The 21549-nt window shown below is 43.6% G+C and overlaps 1 protein-coding gene across 1 annotated transcript in view; it reads left to right on the top strand.

Annotated features, from left to right (window-relative positions):
• Nucleotides 1–21549, top strand: part of SATB2 (SATB homeobox 2) — a 128428-nt gene that overhangs the window by 102080 nt on the left and 4799 nt on the right. The window contains exon 10 of the mRNA XM_033065385.2: nt 1332–1529. Coding sequence (XP_032921276.1) covers nt 1332–1529 — 198 coding nt within the window. The remainder of the gene's footprint in view (nt 1–1331; nt 1530–21549) is intronic.

Below are 21549 nucleotides of genomic sequence, written 5' to 3'. Positions count from 1 at the left end.
GGGCTGGTAATGAACCTGGCTGTTCAGCTTGCTCTGGTCACTGTTCAGAAAAACACAATTTTGGCTGCTTCTTGTACCAAACATTTTTAACATTGATCGAGCTATCTTGTAGGTATTGTAAGGTGCCTGTCAAAATGGTGTCAGAATGCTGAGCTGTAGCTTGAAAATGATGGGTTATAAAGCTACTAGGTAAAATATTTTGACAGGAGTCAGTAAGGCGCGTTGACAGCATCCTCGGCATTATCTTCTCATCTTCTGTCATTTGCATTGCGTCTCCTGTGCAGACACAGGAGGGGAGCCACTGTCCCCAGCCCCAAGTGGGCTGGCTTCTGGCAGGCAGGACAGGGCTGGCTGTGCCCCCACACTGGGCAGCAGCAGCAGTGATCCCTGGCTCACCTGCTGGGGACTCTGGGTCATGCTCTGCACACACAGGGCTATCCTCACCCCAGCAGCTCCTGCCCTTGGGGTGCAGGGTCATTTTCTCTTCCTGGAGTGCTGATGCTTTCACCTCAGAGGTCTGAGCAGTGGGTCCCTGTGGAGAGGTCCTACAGCTCCTTACATATAGCAGATACCTTTTAAAGGCATTTCAAACTAACCTGAAAACATGACAGCAGAAATAAAATCTGCTCTTATTATGATCTGCAGTTGGGTTTAGACTTACCTCTGCCTGGTATCTTGGTATCTTTAGTAACTTCTGGAGGACTCTGTTTTCTGCTTTTGTGCTAGATGCTAGAGGATTCCCTTTCTGTAAGGCTGCATCTTCTCTTAGATTTTATTATTTAAATATGTAAAATTTTAGTGGAGTTCATAGCTGGGGGAGTCAGTGCAACACAGTGTCAGCAAATCAGAAGTCTTGATATGATAGTATATTCTACTAGACATTTGGAGTAGTGTTGAATTTCTGGTTCTGCAGCTGCAGTGAGGGTTGTTAGCAAGTCTCAGGAGTTACGTTTCTTTTTCTCTTGCTTGGATGAAGAAATGAAGGGGGTCTGAAATGGAAGTGAAGATTCATCTCTGTTTCATCTTTGCCTTTCTGTAGGAAAAATATTTATATCTGAGCATTTTAAACATGGTGTCAATAGGATGGGGACAAGACACTGGTTTTTGCTAAGCACTTTTGCTAAGCATTACTTTCAGTTTCGCCAACTTGCAGGAAATAGAATATATCACCGATTTGTTGAGACCAAAGGGCAGATTGGGATGGTGGGGGTTTATGCGTGAGATGAGACCAGCAAAACTTTCAGCACAAAGCTTTAAGTGTAGCTGACCTTCTGCTCACATCTGGTTCCTCAGTGCTCGGTGAATTGACTGTGCTGACCCTACCATTGCAGGGCTGGCTGTGTGAGCTGCTGCGCTGGAAAGAAAACCCAAGCCCAGAAAACCGCACCCTTTGGGAGAACCTGTGCACCATTCGCCGCTTCCTGAACCTGCCCCAGCACGAGAGGGATGTGATCTATGAGGAGGAGTCCAGACACCACCACAGCGAGCGCATGCAGCACGTGGTGCAGCTCACGCCCGAGCCTGTGCAGGTCAGAGCACTGTCTGCCTCCTCAGGGTGGCTGTGTGGGAGGGCTGGGGTAACACAGGGGGTTTCAGGAGTGTGTGTAACATGGTGAGAGGCTTTTTGTGTATTGACTGAAACTTAAAAGTACTTCTGAAATGACCATGGTGAGCATTTTGTGTGAGGAATGGGCCTTCATTTCACAGCCTTATTGGGATTGTTTTACTCCTCTTACATTTCTGGCTAGTACAAATTTTTTGGTTGGTACACCTTTGTTCTACTCTTGTCTCAGCTATTAGTAGAATGAGAAATAAATAAATACAAATATGTGTACAGAAAACAAAGTGAAAATACTACAGACTCTCTTCTTTGCAGTTCCAGTTTCAGTTGGAAGAGAAAATCAGCTTAATGTGTATTCCTAATACCTAGTAATGCATGTCACAAACTCAAATATCTATACATGGTCAAGAGAGGCTCAGGAGATATCTCTTCAATCTAAAAAGCTGAGGCAACACCTTCCACAGCAGCCCTTCAGCCCCTTCTTCCCTTCAGCCCTTCAATTCAGCACTCAGCACCATTCACTGGGTGCCAGATTATGTGACTGCTCTGGGGGTTGTTTGTACTGTGCATTTCCCACCTTCACTCTCCCCATTGTTTGATGGTGGATTGCAGTTTTGCTGCTCTTGCTGTGAGCCTTGGCATTCAGCCTCTATTCTTTGTTGCTGCTCTTATGCTGCTACCACTGCTGCCAGCTATCTAGTCACCTCTTTTCTAAAGGCAAGAGGTTTCTCTGTCTTCTTGTCCTGCCCATCTGAAACATGTAGGTGTCACTCAGATTAATTATTGCCTAGTTCAGTCCCTTTTGTCTCTTCTGCTGACGTCCTCCTTGCTTTCCTTCGTGTCTTTGCCTGAAAGAAAAAAGCCCTGTTTCCTGAGGTTCAGGTTCTCAGGGCTATAAAGAAGGGGAAATGCCATAAGTAATTAATTCAGCGAGTTTTGTCTTCCACATCCCAAAAAGTTTATGGGATCTTGGAAGCAAGAAGCTACAAACAGGTAAAGAAAGGGCCAACTAACATGTGAGAAGACAATTAGACCTGTGTAGACTTGAACATGTTAACCTAGTACTGATACCCACAGCAAGTGGGAGTATCCTCTAAGGGACAGAAAAAGTTTCCCTGGGATCTTGTGAGTGACCTTGATGATTAGCCTACTTTCCAAAGCCTTCTGCACATCACTTTTCTGCATCATGCAGGTTGGCTCTTGTGAGTGACACGTTACACTGTGTTGGAATGCTGTGCATTTGTATTTGTCAGCAAGTTACAAAGCCATGAATTAATTATTTATTACAGTCAAAATATGAAAAATGAAGAAAAATAAATTGAACCAGCTGGCAACTACATATAACAAAACTCTGGAGACTGGTATGCAGTTGATACAGTAGGCTTGTGTTTTGGGGGTGCTGCATTTTAAAGCTATGCTTGCCCATCCAAAAACCCCAGTAGGTTTCTGAGTGACACGCTACCAGTGCCAGGCACAGGAGGTCTGCTGTCCACCTGCTCCCTGCTGTCAAAAGATACCCAACAGCAAGTAATTTTTGCATAGTTTTCAGTTTCTGGGATTTGAATTGTTTCAAAAAGCAAGGTTTGTTTTTTTGCTTTGCTGCAAGGGTCACTATTAGGTAATTAGCCATGAAGAACCAGTGACAGCAGCCTGAGATGTAAAGCTGAGGTCCTCACACTTGCAGTCATTGGAGATTTTGTGACACTTTACATAAGGGTAGGGGTCTTGGGCCCTGCTCCTGGCTGAACTCCAGGCCAAGTAATTACATTCTGCCTATCTGAAGTTCCCCCTGTAGTGTCAGGTGGGAAAGCAACTCTCATTTCCTTCTCAAAGCAGTGGTGGGTGCAGAATGTCTGCCACGGTGCCTGGCTGCATTTTAGCAGGGGGTGGAAACATCCAAGAGCTGCAGTCACTGACCTACTTTGCTTTGCAGGTTTGCTGGTGAGAAGTGTGCTGTAAGTCAAGCCCTTACCTGCAGCCTTGATAGCAAAATGACAGTCCTTTGAAGAAGATACAAGCAGCAGTGCTGTGAATAACAGCAGGTGCAGAACTAACATAGAAGCAGGCAGGCTCTTACCTCTGTTCTCTCTTTCTGCCCAGCCCATCTTTCTCTTTACTCTGATGGCTGAAGTGTGTGTATGGTAACTTCATTCTCCTGCTCCTTCAGCTGAGAGACTGGGGGAGCATGAAAACAGGCTGTCCCACACTGCTGCCAGAGTTCCCAGCCACCATGACTTAACCCTGTCTGGGCTGGGGATGTCCCCCTGTCAGACTGGAAGAATATCCTAGCTATCATCACAAGAGGCATGACCAGGCAAAAGATGTGCCTATATTACAGCCTTGTCCTTAGTATGGCTTCTTGGAAATGGCAGAGATACCATTATGATGTTTTGCGTAGTTCACTTGCTGCTTACAGGGTTGGAGATGCTTCAGTGAGGGAATTACCCCAAGGCCAGGTATGGTTTCTGTCTTCTAAAAGGCAGGGTGTGCTCAGTGGGGCAGTTGTACTGTAGGGGATCAGCTGGACACAGGCTGTTCTTTCATGTTTAAGGGATTGTTGTTTCCTTTTTGAGAGGTTCTTGCCCTCACTGCTTTGGTATTACTAGCCTGCACCTCACAGTTTAGCTTTAGGTTCAGAGCTTTAAAAACAAACATTTTTAGTTTTCTCTCTTCCATTTTATCTTTCCCATCAGCCATGTATTAGTCCATTTAATCAATTATTTTACTGTTTCTGAAATTAATAATGTTTACATGGAAGCTAAGTGTTAAAAAAATTCCTCCCTGCATACTTGATTTGTTTATTATTGTGCTGAAGAGTCATAAAATATGATCCCTGTGGAGAGCTCTGTGACATGGCTGTGCTCTCTGGGTGTGACCATATGGACATGTTAGAGTGTGGATTTTCATTAACATGCTGGGTATGGAGCATCCATGCTACACCTACATGTTGCTGTGCATGCAGGCTGAGTTTGCCATAGGCTCTCATTTGGTTTTTAAGGAAATTGAGATGTCCATTAGGAGTCCCTCCCTCCATTCCATGCAATGTGGTGTAATAGCAAAGTGCTGCTAAGGAGAGCAGTGAGGTTGTTGCTAGCTGGGATACCATAAGGACATCACCTCTGAATTACAGTGCCTGAGCCACAGGTTCCAGGATATCCTGGAAAGCATTATTACATTTTTGCTGTGTTCTCATCCTCTTCCACCGCCAGCCGGAGTGGGATCCTGGCTGGCCCTTTGATCTGGCCTGGCCTGGCTCTTAACCATGTCCAAAGTATCCCTTGGCAGCAGGCAGTTCTTGTGCTTCTGTGTTTAGCTCTGCAGAGGTGAGCCTTCCCTGTCTTACTTCCTATCCCTTGCTAAATCCCACTATTCTCTGGCTGTTTGCTGGCATTGGACCTTTCTGCAGTGTTAATGCTGACAAGTGCCTACAGCTGCTTCCCATTGCCAGCCAGGGATTCCGTGTTTGTTACAGACATGCTGGGACACAGTAAATCTAATTTCTCTCCCTTCTCCCACTATTTGTGTGCTGTGTCCAAGGTGACCACTCCAGAGAGTAACCATCTTGCCTGGCACTTTAATATAGTGTTAATTCATTGTTAATTGCTGGGGCAGAGAAACCTGACTCCGTTAGGAAGGCCATGAATCAGACTGATGTCTCTGGAGTGTCCGGGTGGATAAGATGGTTCTCTGGAGTAATGAGCCACCGCTGCAGCAAAGTACCTTCTATTCAGAGAATGTTCAAACCTTGCCTCTCATTTTCTCTAAATTAACAGGTAGATCTGAAGCTGGTAGGTACATACTTATTTAAGAGCAATCAAATGTTGCTTTCTGATACTCTGTTACTTTTGTCACTTTTGAAAATGACATCCCTCCACCCTTTTATTTCTCAGAAGCTTTGATTTAGACAAATCTGGCAATATATAATAGTTGAGATCATAAATCATAGAGGAATTAGTAAATAAAAGAAGGCATTGTAAAAAGCTCTAGGAAAGCTCTTCTGTATTGTGTGTTCACTGCAAACTTTGTGATCTCTTTAAATATGCAGAAAATAACATACCACAGAAGTAAATGAAATACTAATTTTGTAATTTTGTGAGGAATAGAAGGGAGTACTTTAGAAGTGACAATGAAATACAAAAGAACAAAACATGGAGCCCTCATAAAAATGGGTCAAGGCAAGTGACGATGGCAGTCCAATGAAACTAATTTTATATTCTCTTTCTAGAAGTAATAAAGAGGGGCATGAACACCACAGTAGTGCTTCCTAATGAACTATCTGATTCTAAATAATGTCTTGAGGTTCATGGGTCACATAATGCATAGCACACAGATGGAAAAACCAGTGAGACTTGAAATTTCTTAAAAAATAATATTAATTAATAATACTTAGGCAATCATAGATGATGAGTAAAGCAAAACTGTGTTATTCCATAGGGGAACATAGTGTGCTTAATGATCTATAGGATGATGTGCAAAGTGAGGTTTTGCTATGTTTGTGTGACTTACACCAGGGGATTTTGCATACTGGAAATTAGGACTGAGTTGTCTGTGAGATTTGGACAAAAGTTACTTTCCCAACCCATGTTAGCTCTCTGAGTCTGGTCCTTACTGTTTTGAGACACTTTTTTTTGTGAGGATGCTCTGCCCTGGGGCTCACTCTTAATCGCTGCACCATGATATATTTGCTTTTGATCATTTCCCTGCACCCAAAAGACAGACCATAGATTGGTACCCACTGCTTTTTGACTCTCCAGTTCTTTAATCCATGGCTGAATGCAATGTCTGCTCAGACAGGGGTGGTCTGTGGTGACACAACTTGCACTCAGCAAACCCAGATGGACTTTAAGAGAGACTTGTACTGTAGGTTATTCATTATACTCAAAATGCTCAGAGCTTTGGTTTGGGAGGGCTGCACTTAGATTATTTTTTTTCTTTGCTTTAGAACTACATAGGGAAATGTGTATCAGAACATGTGAATTTTGTGAGTGGAGAATATCTCTTTCTTAGTTGCTGGTTACCTGGAGTTTCATTCTTTCTCTTACCAAAATTAGACAACAGTCAATTTCAGTATCTCCTTCGATATAAACTACTGAAAACCACTGAAAAACATTTAAAACTATGTAACTTCTTATATCTATGCAGTGTTAAAGCTGACAGCAATATTTATTGCAAATGCCACTCACACTGCATTTATCTCTGTTGTGTGAGTGACTCCTTTTGGGTCAGGGTAAAGGAACCATCTTTAAAGCACGTGGTACATGCAAAAAACCAAAATCTCGGGCATCTTCCACTTCTGAGCTTCTCGTGCTTCTCCAGTACCTGTGCCCCATAGCCAGAGATGGTGCATTTTGAAACACCAGCTGTGGCTGCATGCTTTGACTCTCCAACCTCTTGGTGCACACCATTTTTCTGATGGGTCACAGTAGTTCCGGAGCCTTGCACAAGTTTGACAGAGTCACAAATCAGACAACAGCCCCCTTATATTAGACTCTGAAGTATCCAGTAGATCTTGTGATTGATAGCTACCACAGTTGCAGGGAAAGGCGCTGAGCTGTGCCTGCTACAGCCAAACCTGCCTACTGCACCATCTCAGCTGTTTCTGTTTAGTGTGGATATCTAATGTGGCTGAAAATGCTGCTGATTTTTATTAACGTTAGGCCTGCTATTCCCCTTGAATGATAGTGGGGAGTGTACTCGCAATTAAAGCCAAACTGCCTCTGTTCTGAAATTAGTTTAGGTTTAGTAACTGTTCCATTTAACCCTAGAAATCGGAGATCGAGTAAACTGCAGAGTTTCAGGTTTTTCTGTGGTGGCCAGTTTAGTCTTGTCAGAATAGTACATCCTTTTCACATTTGTACAGAACCTGAAACCATGAGGCCACTTCAGCGACAGCTGTTCCTGAACAACTTTCATTTGGTCTGGGATCAACTGAGGACAGGGCAGGAATGAGGTGGGACTCTCACGTGAAGGAGCCCTGAGAATATGACTGGTGCTTTTCTTCAGCAGCATCTTACAATAAAGATGACTCTGAGGGTACATCTTCTGTGAGGCTGCCCCAGAGCAGCTCTGCTTGGGCTGCCCTGGCTCCCATGGCAAAATGCTCCAGGCAGAAACTTCCCTTAAAATCGGAATGTGCCAATTTAGCGCCGCTGAGACTTGGCAGTAAGCAGCAGGGTGGTGGTTTGTGTTGGTGTTGCTCTGATAAGTTGCCGTTTTAGCAAATGACATCACTGTAGCTCTGGCCCCTGTTATCTCACCCTTTTGCCTTTCACACAGAATTTGACCAGATTTAGCCCTCATTTCTTACAGTCCTGGCCCTGTTGTAGATGCTAAGCTGCTAGTGTTGTAAGGAGCCATAGTAGGTTGAGGATGAGCAAACATACAGAGAAGTATCACTAAATAAAGCTCTTTAAATTCACATAACCTTTCAAACTTGCCAGCAGCAGGCAAACCTTGAAGGCTGAAAAGCCACTAGATAAGCCTCTGTTCCATTTACATTTGAAAATTTTTGCAGTTAAAAATATTGCTCTTTTAAATTTAATTTTAATGCTCCCTAATTACTTTACATCCCCCACACTTGTTCATAAGTTATAGTATCAGGCTTCAGAGATGTGTAAATGTTTATAGGCTATTGGCTGTATGCAACATTTTATTTTCAGACTCTCTACAGAAATCTTAGGATAAAGTAAGAACCCTGGATCATTGCAGTTGGTCTTTTTCTACAGATAGGCAATTACAAAAATTACATGGGGAGGGCAGCCATTGGGAACAGTGATACCAGAGCACCTTACACTGCTTGACCCTCAAACAGCAAGGAACTACTCTTCCTTCTGTGTTGCACAGCATCCTCCATGGAAATGGGAGTTAGGCTGTGATAGAGCAGGACATAGACGGTCAGTCTCCTTGCCCAGGGCCAATCTTTTTTTTGGAAATTCTTTTTTTTTTTTTGGTCCCCTGAATGGTTGGAAATACCCAGAGACTGTAACATGTGCAGAGATACGAGTTGTTTTTTTCAGGGTTGGTATATTGTGTGTGTTGTTCCATGTTTGTATGGACTTTTAGAGGAATTGGAGATTGAAAGGAGAAGTGTTTTTATGTGCATGCACTATTCTCACGCATCAAGTATCCACAAGTACAGTAGCACATATTTTTTTCTCACAGTCATCTATGCTTACAGTGTTTCAAAGAATATTCCAAAATATCTTGGCACAGACAAAGCGAAGCTGTTTGCAAGATCCCTAGCTGTGGAACAACAAAGGCTACATTCTCAACACACATCACACATGACTTCTATTAAAGTCTTAAACAAAAATCAGATAATGTATTTAGAAAATTAAACTTCACCATTTATGATGCTACTCACATTGTGAAAGGAAGTCAGTGTCCCCTTGTGTCTCTTTTCCAATGACTTCTCTCCCAGTTCTACTCACTTTTCCATGTTGCAAATGAGAATATGAAAATCTTAACTACAAATAAGTACATTTAAAACCCAGTAATTTGAGACTAACTCCCATTGTGATGCCTAAATTTAAAAGGATTTGATATTCAGAAACAAAGGAATACAAGCATGTATAAGGTGCCTCTGGTGGAACTTTTGGAAGTTTGAATCATCTAAAATAATTATTAATCTTTAACCATTACATGTGGCAAAAAGGATGTGGTAAATCACAGAACACGTCCTGGATATTACAGACCCAGCCATCTCATTCAATTTTTGTTAAAAAAAAAACATTCTTCAATTTCCAGTTGGGACTAAATTTAGTTTTACACTATTATGCCATTAGAGTACAAAATAATATTGATACCCTTGAATATTCTAGTTGCCTTTTCCTCAGATTTATGGTTTGAAGCTCCACATTTCACTTACTAAACCAGGCCCATTTGATGTGTCACACTTGAATCCAGGGCACGTGGGCAGAGAGAGTTGTGAAGAGCCCCTTCCTTCCTGCTAGGGGTCCTGTCACATGGATGTTGAGGAAGGTGAGCACATTGTGCACAAAATCCTAATGCAGAGCCAGAATTGTTCTGGTTTTTTATGAGCTATATGTGGCTAAGTCTCATGGCTAGGTCTGAAAGACCTTGGTATTCTCAGTCGTGCTTGCAAAAGCTTGGCAGCCTGGGTTTCTTTTGTTGGGGTTTTGGTAGTTCTGAGAGTTGAACCGCGCAGGGAATCACAGAAGTCCCTTGTACCCATAAGATGTAAGAGCTGTCTCCTCTTTCTGTGCTGAGGGAAGCTGTGGTAGCAACTGTGAATCCATCCAGTTGTAGCAGAAAGAAAGAGACACACTAAAATTTCAGGACTCAACAAGCCCCATAAAAAGATCTGTCTGGACAGCACTTTACTAGTTAAGTGCTAAGTTATTATTACTATTTATTATTTATTTCCTCTCCTATTTTTCCCCTTACTGAACAAAGAGGAAATATCTTTGTTCTTTCATTTGGGAAGTGAAATAAATGTATTCCCTGCAGCATTTGAAATTTTAATAATCCATAATAAATAAAATCATATCTAATAACATAACTGCTTTCAATTGGCAACACGATCTCCTAGATGCATTGCAATGGCAGAAACATAAATAGTTGCAGCCTCTGAAAGCCTACTTCCTATTTGCTAAATATACTTGGCTTGCTTTAAATTCCTTTGTGTGCAGTCATTAATACAATCCTCTTTGACAGCATTTAATTAAAGTGCTTTTCTCTATTAAATTCATTAAAACTTTTTTTTTTTTATATACAACTGTTTCCCAGACACTGAATGTTAAGGACCTGTAGGCCTGTCTTTAAATAACTTCTCTCTCCTTGTTGTAAATTGTTAATTAAATTTAGCTTAGACTGTTTAAAGATGGCTTGGAAAAGAAAGCCAGATTTCAGGATATGGTCTCAATCATGGCTGATTTTTTTTAACACAATTTTTTCCATGTAGTTATAGACTGCGTGTTATATTGTTTATGAATGTTGCTGTACTTTCAGCTGGAACCAAGCAAAGAAATATCCTAAAAAGCTCATTTCCATCTCACTTCAAAAATTTCCATCTTTTTAGTGCAGTTTCTTAGCCTAAGAGGATTTGCAAGGGGGGAGTGAGGAGGGAGGAGCTGTTTAGTATTAATAGATTATTGACAGCTTAATGTCTTGGCACCTAGACAGCCCATAAGGTATAATAAACAGGAAGCTGTCTGATGTGAGCGCAGTCAATAGCGTATTCAATCAGAACCTTTCAGTTAATTGCTGGTTGACCTCAGACATTTCCTTTAAGTGAAACTGTCCTTCGCTCAAATCTCATCTGGGTTTCAGGGTTTAATTTGAGAATGCCCTTTCCATATGGCAGCTTGTGCATACATTCCTGGTGGAGTTTTGCTTTGCTCCCATGCACAGCATTACGAGAGCCAGTGTGTGCCTGGAGCTGGGCTGGGAATACTCCATGGAGCTGGGCTGGGAATACTCTATAGAACTGGGCTGGGAATACACCATGGAGCTGAGCTGGGAGCACACCATGGAGCTGGGCTGGGAATACACCATGGAGCTGGGCTGGGAATACACCATGGAGCTGGGCTGGGAGCACACCATGGAGCTGGGCTGGGAGTACTCCATGGAGCTGGGCTGGGAGTACTCCATGGAGCTGGACTGGGAATATTCTATGGAGCTGGGCTTGGAATACACCATGGAGCTGGGCTGGGAGCACACCATGGAGCTGGGCTGGGAGTACTCCATGGAGCTGGGCTGGGAATATTCTATGGAGCTGGGCTTGGAATACTCCATGGAGCTGGGCTGGGAATATTCTATGGAGCTGGGCTGCCGCTGGGCACTGGCACCACAGTTAAAGCAGGCAGGGCTGTAAACTGATTTCAGGGGTATTTTCAAAGCAGCCGGACTGTTGCCGAGGGTGTTTTGGATGGAGTCAGACACGGCTTTGGTGCCTGGAGAGGCACGGTGGCATTAATGGGACCTGGCCTGGCCCCTGCAGATGTGCAGTGCTGCAGCCCAGCATGGCTGCCTGGCAGAGGGGTCGGCACCGCTGCCTCCATCCCACCCACGGGCACGGATTCCTCCACTCCTCTGCACAAGTGCAGAGCAGAGCTGATTTGTATTTAGTTTCCCTAATTCCTGTACTTAGCCATTCTAATTTTTTTGGACTGTGTATCTTGATGAGGCCCAGATAAGCTACAAAGGCAAGCAGGCAGGAAACCACACGGGCAGTCCCTGACCCTGACTAACTGGAAACCATCTGCTTATTTGGGGAGGAGACCTCCATGGAAATCTCTCCTAGCAAGTCTGCCGCATTTGGGTTTTTCTTCCTTTCCCTCCAACTGTTGGCTCTGAGTGTGTGGGTTTTCCACAGGCAAGATCAGGGAGGGTCAGCTGTGGTACCTCTCATTTGCAGCAGAGGGTCTGGATTTCCTGACTGCCATGTGAAGGAAATGCTTCTATATCATAGGAAGTTTAATTTACACTTCATGCAGTCAGGATACATTTTTTTGTCTCTAGATCTGTAGTGATTGTGTCTTTTAGCCACTTATCATGCATTCAGACTGTGGTTTGCTGGAAGGAGTATTATTACTTTTACTCTCTAATTTTTCCCTGGTTTTGATTAATTTCTGTGGTTCTCTTTGTCCTTCTGCATCAAACATACTATTTATGCCTTTTTAATGGCCTGATTAGCACCAGGGAAGCACTGCTGATTTGGGGTAATGTTATTCCTGGTGTTCCCTTGTTTAAATGAGATGAGGATTAAGAATGGCACATTGCTATGTTTGGGATCCATCAAAGCCTAAACTGGACCCCTGCCTGAAGCAGGTTGTAAATCTTCTGTCTTCATTCATGCATGTTGGAAAGGTGAAGGGGAATAGTTTTGAGATGATGCTCCCTTTTCAGGAAGATCAAAGGATAAGAGAGGTTTGGAATAGTTATATCTGGAGAGAATGGAACAAAACTATGGCCAGAAAGAACAGAACCAGTGGAGAAATCCCAAGGTACATGTGTGACCCTGGGGCCATCAGCTGCAACACTCACACTTCACTCCCAGGTGTCTCTGGCCAGAATATACTCAGAAGTACTTTCTGGTTTTATCAGACTTACTGCCCAAGCTGCTAATCAGTGTTACAAAGGACTCCCACATGCAATAAAAATCATAAGCTTTATTGGATTTTGAGATAGAAAGGATTCACATCCATCTCCTTTTATAAACTGCATTACATTTTGTTCTTTCAGAGCTCCCATCAGTACAACCCTTAGCAAATACGATGGTGAAGGAAGTAGGTGGGTAGATAGATGGCTGTGAGCTGCTCTTTCTTGGGTGGTACAGCCTAGAGCTATAGAACTGCTTGAGCTGAGTTAAAGAGGTTGCTGACATTTCTGAAATGCTGAAAGAAAAAAATATGTCGGTCCTTTCTAAATTATTATTTTCAGTTCAAATAAAAAACAAGGTTTGCGGCAGTTTAGAGCAACAAGCAACATAATGCTTTGAAGGAAAATAGGAAGAATTTGAGCAGCAGAAGTTGTTCCGAATAAAAGCAATGAGAATATGCTGTTTCATGAAAAATGCCTAAAAAACTGCTTGAACTTTGTCACAATATTCACCCCTCTGCTGCCCCAGGCAAACAGTTTGGCAAAGTAGACTTGACTTAGTCAGTACTTTGATGTCACTCAGTCACATTTTTGACCAAAAGATCTTTGACTGAAAAATGCCACACAATTCCAACCTTATTGAAGCAAAGAAAGGTGTTTTGCATTTCTAGCAAAAGCCTGGGGCTCTTTGCACACAGACCTACAGTAGCTGCAGGCTTGTGTTAAGTGTGAGCTTTACCCCTGCAATTACGTGTGTGTAGCCAGGCGTGGACAGAGCAGTCTGTGGAGTTCCCCACAGCAGCCAGCAGCAAAGCTGGATGGATCCCAGGGCCATAACAATGTCATCTTCTGCTTTGTTCTAATACTGCCTCTCTGGCCTTACATTAAACTGTTTTATTAAAAATATACTAAAAAACTGTGAATATAAACTGCATGTGCTGTTGAACTTCCATAAAATAATTTTCCACCAGCATCCAGAGTCTGTAAAATAGGTACAGGTCAGAGTAGTGAGACATGGAGCTCAACAGCATGGGAGTGAGATCCCAGGGTAGCTTCCTCTGTCTTCTGCATGTGCCCACCTTTTCTAGAGTTTAATAAGGAAGATGAAGGATTTCAGATCTAATTCTGAGGCATCCTGTCTTCAGTGACCTAATCTGTGCAGGAAACAGTACTTTGGTCATTTGATTTTTATTTACCCAGTTTCAAGCTAAGGGTATAATAAAGCACATTATGCCAGTTGTGTGTGTGGTAATACTGAATATTTTGCTTTTACCACGGTAGTTGATTATGATGCAGTTTTTAAGACTTGCTTTCTAAAAAAAGGAATATTTATACTTTTATGTGTTTGATTCACACAGTATAGTTTGCACAAGTCCTGTTATTAAGTGCATTGGTGGTTACATCTCAAAAGCCAAAAAACATGCTGAGTAGTGTTTTATCAGCACAAATCTGCTATTTTCACTAACCATAACAGTCAGGTTCTCCTGACTTCTAACTGCTCCCATTGTAAAAATTAGCAGTACAGTTGGGTATTCTTGAAACCCCAAATAGCCATCTGTAAGGACCTAAAGCAGTTTGATGGGACAAATAATTACCCCCCCACCAGAATCCAGTGTCTAATCCAAACATATCCTTCCTGAAATAATGCAGTGCCTACTCCTGGTCTGAGTAACTGGAAAACAAAATTATTATAGTGGCGCCATTCGTGCCACCATAGTTAGGGGTTTAGAGCTTGACCTTAAGCATGGCTCTAGGTTGGGACTTGTCAGGGAAGATCTTGCTCACACTGCCCACAAATACTCTTCTGATTTTCAAAAGAAAAGGAGAACATGTGTAGTGGTAATTAAACAAGAAAGCAGAGAGGACACTCAAAGTGTTTTGTCTGCAGAAAACCAAACCTAAAACCCTTTTGTTGCCTCCTTAGTTGTTGTGGCATTTTGCCAGCTCCTCATCAGGATTATCAGGGCTCGGATGGGGAAATGCAGAATTGACCAGAAATCTTCGGCCGACCCTCCCTTCAGCCACAACCAAGCTCAGGCTCTATGTGGAAAGTGCTAAACAAAGCTTGCACACCATAGCACCCCAGAGAGCCTTGCTAGGGCTATGAAAGAAAGCACAGAAGAGGCAAGTCAGAGCTCCACAAAGCTCATGGTCTTGTTTTGGAGAAGGTGAGTGTTAACTGGAAGGTTTGTAGCCTTCAGGATGCACACAGATATTGAAAGTCCCACTTGAGGGACTCAGCATCACCACAAAGAAGGACAGTGTTTCTGAGGCTGTTGCTTTTTCCCTTGTGGATAAGGCTGCCTTGCTACCACAGGTTACAGGCAAGAGAGACTTGTGTGGCTTCTCCAAGGCCGGCAGAGTCTTGCCTGCCTGCCAGGGGTGCAGCAAACTGGCCCCTGTGCCAGCTGTGCTGGCTGTGCCCCATCACCAGACAATGGAGCCATCCATCACCAGTGCCTTCAGGAGAGAGTCTGCAGCGAGGTTGTGCAACACTTCCTGACCGCATCGGCCGCTCTGTCACCAGCGCCCTGGTTTGTGCCAGCAGCAGCCGGAATGGATCTGCCCGGGTGCCTATGGACACAGGAGGTACGTGCTGCCTCCACCTGAGGGCTGGGCAGGAGCTGCTGGCAGCTCTCCCAGGCTGCAGCCAGGTGTTAGAGAAAGAGATACCCGTGCTGCTTGCAGCGACTCTGCAGTGAACGTAAGGATCTGGCTTGAACCAGCTGAGGATGGGAAATTCAGAGCTAATACATGAATGTTCATCAGCATGAGTTCATTTATGCTGCCCCATAAAATCAGCCAGTTCTCAGGCACTTGCACAGCAATGAAAGTTGTGCCTGTGCTGTTGTGGGAAGAGTTGAGTTAGCATTCGAGGGAGAGAAGTTACCCCAGGAAACACCGGGACACTGTTCTGCATTGTCAGAGTTTTCTGATTTATTTTTTTAACATTATACAGACAAAATACTGGCTATTGTGTAGGCACGTGCTGTCTATTAACAGAGATCAGGAAAGGGAAATAAACCACGCATTACTGAAGAATAAGATCATGATTGTGGTCAAGTGGTGGCAGAAGTTTTTTTTCTCTTTGTCAAGCTGATTTGTAAACATTCTTCAAACAACTGTGCAGACAGCAGTGCCACAGCTTCTTGAAAGGAAAGCAAAGACAAGGAAAGATTCCTCTGCACAGATGTTTTACAGTAACCTCTTAGACCTGTCCCAAAGTTATCTGGTCATCTGAAGTTGTCACTGCAAGCTATGCTGCACATGTGGCCTCTTAGCAGCACAGTGTAGTCAGGCTGTAATTTAAATTTTATCTTCGTGATGATAGCACTTAAAAATGTTTTGTGGTGGATTTGCTCTGATGCATGGTAAGCTCCTGTTAGCATTAATGGGAGCAGTGTGTGCTGGGGAGGGGGAGAGACACCTTCCCCCCACTTTCAAGTCAATAATAATTGTTTTGCTTACGCTTATCCCTTTGTGTAGGATGCCAAAAGCAACTTACAATTGAAAGTTCCTTTTTTTTTTTTTCTTTCCTTTTTTTCTTATTTTAATTTCTATTGTCTTTTTTGTCACCTTCTTGGCCATTTTGGATAGTTTGGTGCTGGAAAAGCACAGGATGGGGCTGCTGTTTCAGAGGCTGGGTGTTGTGTCTTGCCACTCTTTCAAATCCCTGCCTATTTCCTGCCCTTGAGCAAGGCAGCTGCCGTAAAGCAAAGGGAAGCATGTGGCAAGTGTGCTCCAAAGATGTTGAAATGAATCACTTCAACCAGCTTACATTCCAGCCTGGAAACCAAACTTGCCTTTGACTTCGAGTTCCCTGTGGAACTCATTTCTCTCCTCAAGAGTCCTCTCTAAGTCCCTTTTTGTGTAGCTCAGAGTGTGACTTGCACCTCGGAGCCAATAGATTTAGAACACAGGGTTTGTCTGATCTGATACTCTGGCTCCACTGGTGGTCAGGAGCAGATGGAGGATGATAGGAAAGGCCTGAATATTTGGGGGTTTTTTTAGTGTGTGACTGCTTTGTCTTTGCAGACAAAATTAATGGGACCCAGGGCTGCTGGCTTACGAGGTGGTGTAGCCACCAGTTCTCGTTGGCTGGTTTGGTCTGGCATTCATGAGATGGGGTACATCATATCACAGACAAGTATTGTAATTATCTCTAATAAAGGTGTTTACTCCTGTGAAGCAATTACTAAGCTGAGTTGGAAAATGCAGCTAGCATTTGAGCTACAATATTAAAAGAATCTCAGACTGAAGTTAGATGAAAGTGAACATATTTATCCATGTCTGACTTCCTACCATTTTGCACGCTCATATTGATTTCTTTTGACACGGTCTTCTTTTATTGAGTACCATATATTTTTTTAAATCCCTTACCGATAACAGTACCTGCTAAGGGCAATTGTAAAAGGAAACTAAAGTATATTAAACCTGCCTGGAGTCAAAATGTAATGTAACACCTGTCGTCTGCAATTTGTCATCACTTCATAGATACTTTTTCTTTTTTAATAACAGTTTTGGATTTCCCTGAGTTTTGACCTTAGGATACTGTATAATCCAAGAAAAGCAAGGAAACTAAACCACAATCTTTAACACAGCTTTATGGTGTCAAGGTGTGAAGTCACTCTGAGAATGAGCCCAAAGAAAATACTTCCTTTGGTGCTGCGACTAGTGCTGCAGTGTTTACACAAATGAATGTATTTTTGCAAGGGAAGAAAAAAGAGTAGTCTTAAGAACCACATTTTTAATAGGAAAGAAATGAACACAGGTGCAAATTGTAACTTCTGCTCCAGTTTCTTGTACAGACATTCCTAGAAACCTGTAAAGAGTCTTGGCACAGGGCCTGTGTGTAATTAATGTTCTTATCCCTGCGAGCCCCAGCCTGGGAGGCTGTCAGGGTGGAGGCCTGGTTATGGCAGCTGCTGCCTCTCTTCTCTTCTTGCACGTGTCTATGTGAAGAGAGACCAGGGCTAGGATAGCTGGGCATTGCCTTGGGGCTCTCAGCTTACACAGGGGAGGTGTTGCTCAGTAAAATGCAGCTGAAGGCCTTGTTTAGGCCTGTCTTCCACCCTGCCCTTGAGTTCAGCTGGCCATGGGGAAGAAGCTTCTCCAGTGCCTTACTGACAGGGAGGGGTGTGGTGAATTGTTTTTGTGTGGGGTCAGGCTGGTGGTGACTCCTGCTGATGAGCCATGAATGCTTGTGAGGGCAGTAATAGATTTTAGGTGTATGGAAATGAAGGTTCTGGACCTATGTTTTGTAGTATGTGTCTGTTCTCTCTGGCTTTATTTTGTGGTCCTTAAGCAGGCTAAAATCTTGCTGTCTTTGGCATAGAAGTCCTTGATGTGATACAGTGTTATGGCTGGCTGTGAGAACAATGTGAAGGTGAAGAAAAGCTGAAAGGTGAGACCCCCTCCCACAACTGAGGATAGATTGGTAACATTGGTTTGGAAAAGACCTGTAAGATTTTTGAGTCCAATCATTAACCCACCAATGCCAAGTCCATCACAAAACCATGTCTCTAAGTGCCACATCTTCCCATATTTTAAGTACCTTTAGGGATGGTGACTCCACCACTTCCCTGGGTAGCTTGTTCCAATGCTTTGCAACCTTTCACTAATATCCAATCTAAACCTCCTCTGGCAAAGAGAAGGCAAATCCATTCAACTTTGCTCCGTCTGGGTTATCAAAATTGATACTGACTACTACAGGCCATCAAGGTATTTGTCAGTGCTCCTGCTGTCTGTGCACAGAGGCAGGTGGTGTCTGTTCAGCAAGGGCAATCTCTGTTGTAAATGCCCAGTCTTTGAAGAATGTAACATTTTTGGTGCTTCTCTTAGCAAGGGGCACCTCCTCACCTCAGCAAATCCCAGTGGAAGGGAGTTCACGACTGATCCTCTCTGCAAAGAGAAGGACAGAGCCATACGAGGAAACCAAAGAGCTTGGGGTTTTCACATTGAAATGCAGTTCCTGATTCCAGTGTGCTCAAAAGGCTGTCCAGGCAGTGGAGGGTGATGTGTCACAGAGCCAGTGTTGTCAGCTAGTGCCTCACTGCTGGTGGTGCCCGGGTGAGTGTGTGTGTGTTCCCTGCTCGAGCATCCTGCTTGGCTCCCTTTGCCACTCACCAATGTCACGTGCGTAGTTCTAGCTACAGAGTGGGTGGAAATGGAAACAAACATCAGTGGCACAGTGAATCCAGCCAAAATTAAATACAGTGCAGGCACAGACTGCAGTTCCATGACGTTCATCTTTCAGTTTGGGTTCACTCACCTCTCTTTTCTGTGGGAACACCAAGGTCAGGTTTCTCCTGTGGGAGCACAGGGAAGCATGGGGAGTGGGTACGTGTAAAAACAGTGCAACAGTCCCTTCCCCCTGATAATTCTTGGCTTTGGATTTTAGATAGACCACAAACCCTTAGCTTATTACAAATAATCCTGATCACTCCCGTAATGATACACTACATTATATATTCTCCTAAATTTAATCATTCAATATCTCACTTCCTTCCCTGTAGGCATGTACTCTTATATTTTACATATGGCTTCCAGCTGCTTTTCATTGTGGCCTTCAAATCATATTTCAGTACAGTGCGATCTAAGACCAGTCACTTTATCATTTAAAGTCAACTTCCATCACAGTAATTTTCTTGCAAGCTTTCTACCAGGGCTGTGAATTTGTTTCAAAAAGTTATGTTTGTCTGTGAGGAGAAAGTCTACCTCAATGAACCTTCATGAAGCAGCATCTTCCAGAGATGCTCTGTTCTCAAGTGTTGAAAGGTACCCATGCTTGCAAAGTTTAAAAATTAAATGTCTTGAAGGAATGAAAATAATAAATCCTCTGGGCATGGAAGGAAATCTGTATCTTCACATTTGATTTGAAAGTAGATGAGAAGTCAGGAAGGGGAAGGGAAGTCAGCTCCAGATGGTGCTGGCTGTGGAGAAGGAGGAGGCTGCCCCACCTGTGGCTGGGGAGCAGTGGGGAAGGGCATGGAGGATGGAAATAGGAGTGGGGAAGGGGGACATGGGGCATCTGTGCTACAAAGTGCGCTCTTCTGAGCCCAGCACCAGCTTTCCTGGGAAGAGGAAGGCTGAGCATGGCCATTGTTGGTACCCTTCTCTCAGAAGCCCATCATGTACACGGTGCTTTGTGGTAGGTCTGGCCAGCACTGAGGGCTCACCTGCACTGGGAAATGCGCTGCACCCTGCACATGGAAGGGCAGTGGTGTTTCCTGCAGTGGTGTTTCCTTCTTGGCAGAGCAGAGGCAGAGCAGCATTGACCCAAACCCCAAACTGATATGGCAGGGTGTGCACAGCAATTTGTGAAGCTGCTGGAAATTTTACCTGCAGATGTAGGAGCCTAATAATGACCGAAGCTCTGAAAATCTGGAGCTCCAAGAATGGTCCATTTCCTCTGTGCGGCTGTGGCGTGCAGATCCAGACATGAAGTAAGCCAATCACTCCAACTGGCCAGCATGCTCATCAGTCAAGTGTAGTTTAAAGCAAATACTTAATGTAAAGGTAATTTAGACTTCATCTTGTACCATGTGTTCAGCAATTGATCTGGTTTGCGTAGAAAAGGGTGCTCTTTTGTGCTAAATAGCCTGTCCTGTCAGAAGGATTGCAAAACTGACCACAGCCCAGATCTGAAGGACATCCTGTGCATTTATCCATCTATCTGTATATGGCTAAATTTCTGTTACTGAAAAATATAGTGTGGCTGAAACCCTTTGTTAATGCTACTGACAATCCAGAGGAAACCCCCAGAAGTTAGTAAAAGAAAGAGATTCATCTGTTAGAAGATTTAGCTTTTTTCACTACCTAAGATAAGAGGAGGTGGAATAAAATACAATCTTTTTCTAGTATTTTACACTGATAATGCCCAGGTTTTGCATTTTCTCTTCTCAAGAAGGTGGAGAGGTCACTCTGGAAAAGGAAGGGTTAATTGAAATTATTGTTCCCTCCTGCACTCAGCCCTCTCTTTGGTTGATTGCTTTATAGATGCTGTAGGCATCTCTTCATCTCCTTCAAATTAAACATTTTACTGCTGCTGATCCCGTATTGTTGGATTTTTTCATCATTATATTTGATTGGAAGTCTTGTAACATTTTTCAAGCTGGATCATTTCTCATGCTATTTGTCAACTGAAAGGAAAAAAAAGCTCCCTTCCAACTCCAACAAGAATGAAGTGAATAATTCGCACCCTTTCTGGATGTGTTTCTATCTCTGTTAGATGCTACTTGAATCCAGCTTCTGATTAGCAATGCTTGCAGCTTTCTGTGTGACGCTCTCTGTAAGTTCCCTGGCACTTTATTTATGGTGGTAAATACTTTTGATTTTGGCTGCTCAGGGCTTTACTTTGTCAGGGGACAGGACCAGAAAGCCACAACAGGGGAGATTAGGTAAGGTTTGTGTGACAAATTTGTGGGGCTTGGTGCCTGGCTAGAGCCAGCGATCCTGGGCTCTGCTGCTTTCAGTGTTCCCTGCTGACGTAGGTACGGATCCCACCCTCATCTGTAACCCTCTATTTGGAAACGTCAGCCCTTCTCTTTGAAAGCAATCCATGGACAAAAAAGAAATCCTCAAAGAGCAGCTGAGCGATTCCATTCATTGGAACATGATGCTCTTTTATTGCAAGAGATGTAATAAAACATAAACCAGAGTATCTGTCATTTCCATTTGAGCTCCCCCTTTTCCCCCGCTCCTTGGTGAGCCATTTCTATGGCACCCTCAGTATTTACGTGCTTGGGAGGAGAATTTTCAAATTGGCACTGAAACAAGTTTGCCGTATTTCTGCCCAGCCTCAGCTCTTGCCCGTGGGGTGGCAAGTCCTGTGCTGTCACCTGCTCTGGGCTGCTTCTTGTTGGGGTGTTCCTGCCACTGTCCGGGCATGGCTGTGTCCGTGGGGACAGCGGGCAGTGCTGCCAGCA

Source organism: Catharus ustulatus, chromosome 7, assembly GCF_009819885.2.
Source record: "Catharus ustulatus isolate bCatUst1 chromosome 7, bCatUst1.pri.v2, whole genome shotgun sequence".
NCBI lineage: Eukaryota > Metazoa > Chordata > Aves > Passeriformes > Turdidae > Catharus > Catharus ustulatus.
Note: the sequence above shows the minus strand (reverse complement) of the source record. Positions and strands in the feature narration are given on the sequence as shown.